The sequence below is a fragment of the Limulus polyphemus genome, unplaced genomic scaffold (genome assembly GCF_000517525.1).
Source record: "Limulus polyphemus unplaced genomic scaffold, Limulus_polyphemus-2.1.2 Scaffold2447, whole genome shotgun sequence".
Lineage (NCBI taxonomy): Eukaryota > Metazoa > Arthropoda > Merostomata > Xiphosura > Limulidae > Limulus > Limulus polyphemus.
The window spans coordinates 155,940-160,185 of record NW_013668057.1 but is presented as its reverse complement, the minus strand read 5'-3'; the positions used below and the strand labels follow the sequence as shown (position 1 = coordinate 160,185).

At 33.8% G+C, this 4,246-nt stretch overlaps 1 protein-coding gene across 1 annotated transcript in view; it reads left to right on the top strand.

Annotated features, from left to right (window-relative positions):
- LOC106466979 (leucine-rich repeat-containing protein 15-like) overlaps positions 1 to 4,246 on the top strand; it is a 23,818-nt gene that overhangs the window by 11,523 nt on the left and 8,049 nt on the right. Inside the window, exons 2-3 of the mRNA XM_013927291.2 lie at positions 434 to 1,363; positions 3,164 to 3,344. Of these exons, the coding sequence (XP_013782745.2) occupies positions 481 to 1,363; positions 3,164 to 3,344 (1,064 nt within the window). The 5' untranslated portion in view covers positions 434 to 480. The remainder of the gene's footprint in view (positions 1 to 433; positions 1,364 to 3,163; positions 3,345 to 4,246) is intronic.

Genomic DNA, 4,246 nt, shown 5'->3' with positions numbered 1-4,246 from the left:
AAAATCTCTCACCCGCGGACTCTGTGCTTGTTGTCATTGCAAGTACAACCTGAAAAGTCTCTCACCCGCGGACTCTGTGCTTGTTGTCATTGCAAGTACAACCTGAAAACTGCTGAAGGAAAACTTTACAACCCAAAATGACTGACATTTGCAGGGTAAAATATAAATGAAACCGCGAGTAGAGAAAGGGTAAAGGGGAGGCTTGCTATACACACTGTTATGTATTCTTCAATTCGTTATAATGATTTTTACAGAAGTTGAGAATATCTTACTTTTAATGGCGTTTTAAAAAAAAATTGAAACTGAATTTAACCATGGATAAACTTGTTCTCGGAAATCGTACTGTTTTCACATCGTTTATTTTAGAGCTGATGCTAGCAATTCTAATAATATTAATCTCTCTCATATATTTATTTGTTCTTTTTATTTTCAGATTTGCCTTTCTTACTATCTTTTTGTGGATGAAATTATAGAAACAAGATGAATAAAACACGCATGCTCTGTAGCAGCCTGAGACTGTTAAGTGTTTACGTTGCGTTTGTGTTCACTGTAACATGGGCTAACGAAGGACCCTACAAATGTCCAGACGTTCGACTGATTGAACGCTGTATCTGTGTCGAGAAGTCTCAAGGGTTGGACGTTTCGTGTGAGGGAGCCCGTACTTCCCAACTTCACAAGTCTTTACAAAACATCCAACGCACAAATCAGCCGGTTTACTACCTGAAACTAAAGAATAACACTCTTGCCGACATCCCTTCGTTCCTGCTAGAAGGAATAAATGTAAGACACTTGTACTCCCATTATGGAGACACCACAAGAATTAGCGACGATGCTTTTTCTACGCTTGTCGAGAGTCTGGAGACGCTGGATCTGTCCCAAAATACTTTGCAGCGAGTGCCCTCAAGCGCTCTTGAGAATCTCGCTTCACTGGTGTTCCTAAACCTGAATTACAACAAGATTAGCACCATTCACGCAAAAGCATTCCAAGGATTAACGTCCTTGGAAAGGTTGTCCCTGTTTGGCAACAGAATTGCGCATATCGACAATCTGGCATTTTCTGGTATTGGACACAACATCATATATTTAAATCTCGGAGGTAACATGTTGAACTCTATACCCACCGAGTCATTGAAAAAAGTACCTGCTCTTAAGAAACTCATACTGACAGAAAACACGATCGCAACTATCACGCCTAATGAGTTTAGGGATATGGGTGAGAACATAGACACTGTTAATCTTGCTGGAAATCACATACAAGAACTTCCCCAAAGGGCATTTGCACATCTTTCAGCGCTGAGCTCGATGGACCTTGAAAGGAACCAGATTGAATATATCCATCCAGAGGCATTCCAAGGAATAGAGGGTAGGGTAAGACCAATATTAGATTAAAATATATAAAGTGATACTAATATATACGTATATTAGATGTACTCATAACTATTATATGCCATTTTCTTATCATGAAAAACGGGTCTGATGTAATCCTTGTTTTGTATTTAAGTCCACGGTCGCTATTTCAGTGGTTATGAAACATATCTTTTGATAAGAAAAGCATTCTAGCATAAAATTTTCGAATATTTTCTGTATTTGTTAAAAAGTTAGAAAAAAATAAATGTTTTAAATGCAAAACACGGCATTTAAAGCTTTAATTTTATTTCTTAAGCATTCCACTTTAGTCTGAATAAATATATTAATACCGTTTTAATGATTCGATATTTTCAATCACAGTTATTAATAACATTTTGTGTATTCAAGAATTAACTAAAAAATACACTCAAGTTAAATCATTCCCAGTGTAGTAACAAAAAAAAATTCTGCGTTTATTGTTAAAATTAATCGGGATTTTTCTTTCAAGAAGCATAAAAAAAAAAGACAAGGAATAGAAATCTTTAAATATCTTATTCCATTTAAACCATTTGTACTTGTTTACTTGAAGATACTAGGTCGGTTTAAAATGTTATTTTAGATAAGACTAATCAAATCTTGCATGATAGGATTTCGTGCGGTGAAAACAGATATACATATATCACGGTGCTACAGTGTATTAACATTAATTATAATTATTTCTTAATTAATACTTAAAAATTACTTCTTATTATGCTGCATCTTAAACCCTTTATCCAGTAAACTCTTATTTAAAATCGTAAAATAAAGTAAATGGATAAAACGTCACACACACTAATTCTATAACAGTTGCAAAATACTGGACATCGTTGTTGCTTATATAATTGCATTTTCCCGCTTGCGAGTTTAAAGCCATCTAACGGCCGACCAAATATGTATTTTGATAAATAGGGTAATCAGAACTTCGACTCATAAAACCGGGACACTCATAGTTGCATATCATAAAATGGTGACTCGTTTTTTTGTTTTTTTTAAGTAACAGTTGTTCCTGTTTACCCTAGAATTACTTCAAATAAGTGTTTTACGGTTTGTAAATTAGACGCCGGCTGTGAACAACATCTGCCATTTGCGTTCAACTGTCTCTCTTTGTTTGGATGGGTACAGTAGTGGCATTATGTCGTCTGCTGCAGCTTGCCTTATATCCAGCTTCAAGTGAAGCATCAAAGGCTCTGCTGAGTTATTCGGAGTTGTGTGATAATTTTCCAACTTGGTTTAAAAAAAATCGTATCTGTTGATATACGGTTGTCCGTCACAAAGTACTGGATACAAGAATAAAAAAAAGTTACAGATTACTGACAGCAGTAAAAACCGTGAATTTAGCGTCCCAAAAGGATCCATCGGGACAACATTTCAAAAAACAGGACGTCTTGTCATGTCACCCTGTGAACAGATAACATTTGATACTTTTGTATATCTTAGCAGAGGCGTCGGAGCCAGGGGGGGGGGCTGTAGCACCTCCACTTTTTTCATAGTTCACTTATGCCCCCAGAACCCCCTAGACTGTCCTGACTTTGGCAGCTGTTTTTAACAACCCCTTATACTTTCAATCTCTCATTGTAAAATCTGCATGTCTAGCCCACTTTGAAAATCCTTCCTACACCACTGTATTAGTACGTATTAAAGTGTTATGATGCACACGCTGAAAACAGTAATGTTCTAGTCAGACCACTTTTATATATAATCATGTTTTATTTTTCGAAAATAATAATAAGCATATAGAAAACAAGTGCTATAAACGTTTAATACCTTCTTTACACAGATACCTTGGCATGGCTCAAGTTAGGTCATAATCGACTAAGAACAACACCCGTTGAGGCCCTAGAACGTCTCAAGACCCTGCACGAGCTTGACCTGAGAAACAACAATATATCAAGAATAGAGAAAAACGCTTTCTACCCTTACGGAGTTAATCTAAAATACATAAATTTTCAAAATAACAAGTAAGTTGAATCATCGTGCATTATTTAATTAAGTTGTCTGTCTGTAGTTTCTTTATATTGATGTTTTGTCTAATACATTTTCTGGAGATGTTATCTCAAAGATGTACAGCATCATCTTAAAAGTTTTGTAAAATGTTTTATTTGAACTCTAAAAGTGATATTCCCAACCCAAAAGTTTAAGTTTGTTCGTAAATATTTAATTTAAAAAAAAATTCATATTAATTTAGATAGATGCTGCTAAAAGCCGCTATGCGATTTTCTAAAAATATTATATTATATTTTCTAAAAATAAAACAAAGTATGATTCAGAAAAATAGAGAATCATTTTTTTCTTCAAAAATTAATTTATACAAATATTTGGAACTATTATTTCCATTCTGTATTACAAATGCAAAGTCTCAAATTACAATCATCCAGTTGTTGTTGTACACTTGATGTATTTTGTGTATCATTTCTGACAACAAAGTTTAAAATGATACACACGTCACTTTAATATTTTAAAATGATACACACGTCACTTTAATATTCTGAAATGATACACACGTCACTTTAATATTTCCAAATGATACACACGTCACTTTAATATTTCCAAATGATACACACGTCACTTTAATATTTTAAAATGATACACACGTCACTTTAATATTTTAAAATGACACACACGTCACTTTAATATTTTAAAATGATACACACGTCACTTTAATATTTCAAAATGACACATAAGTCACTTTAATATCTTAAAATGACGCACACGCCACTTTTATATTTTAAAATGATACACACGCCACTTTAATATTTTAAAATGATACACACGCCACTTTAATATTTTAAAATAATACACACGCCACTTTAATATTTTAAAATAATACACACGCCACTTTAATATTTCAAAATGATGCACA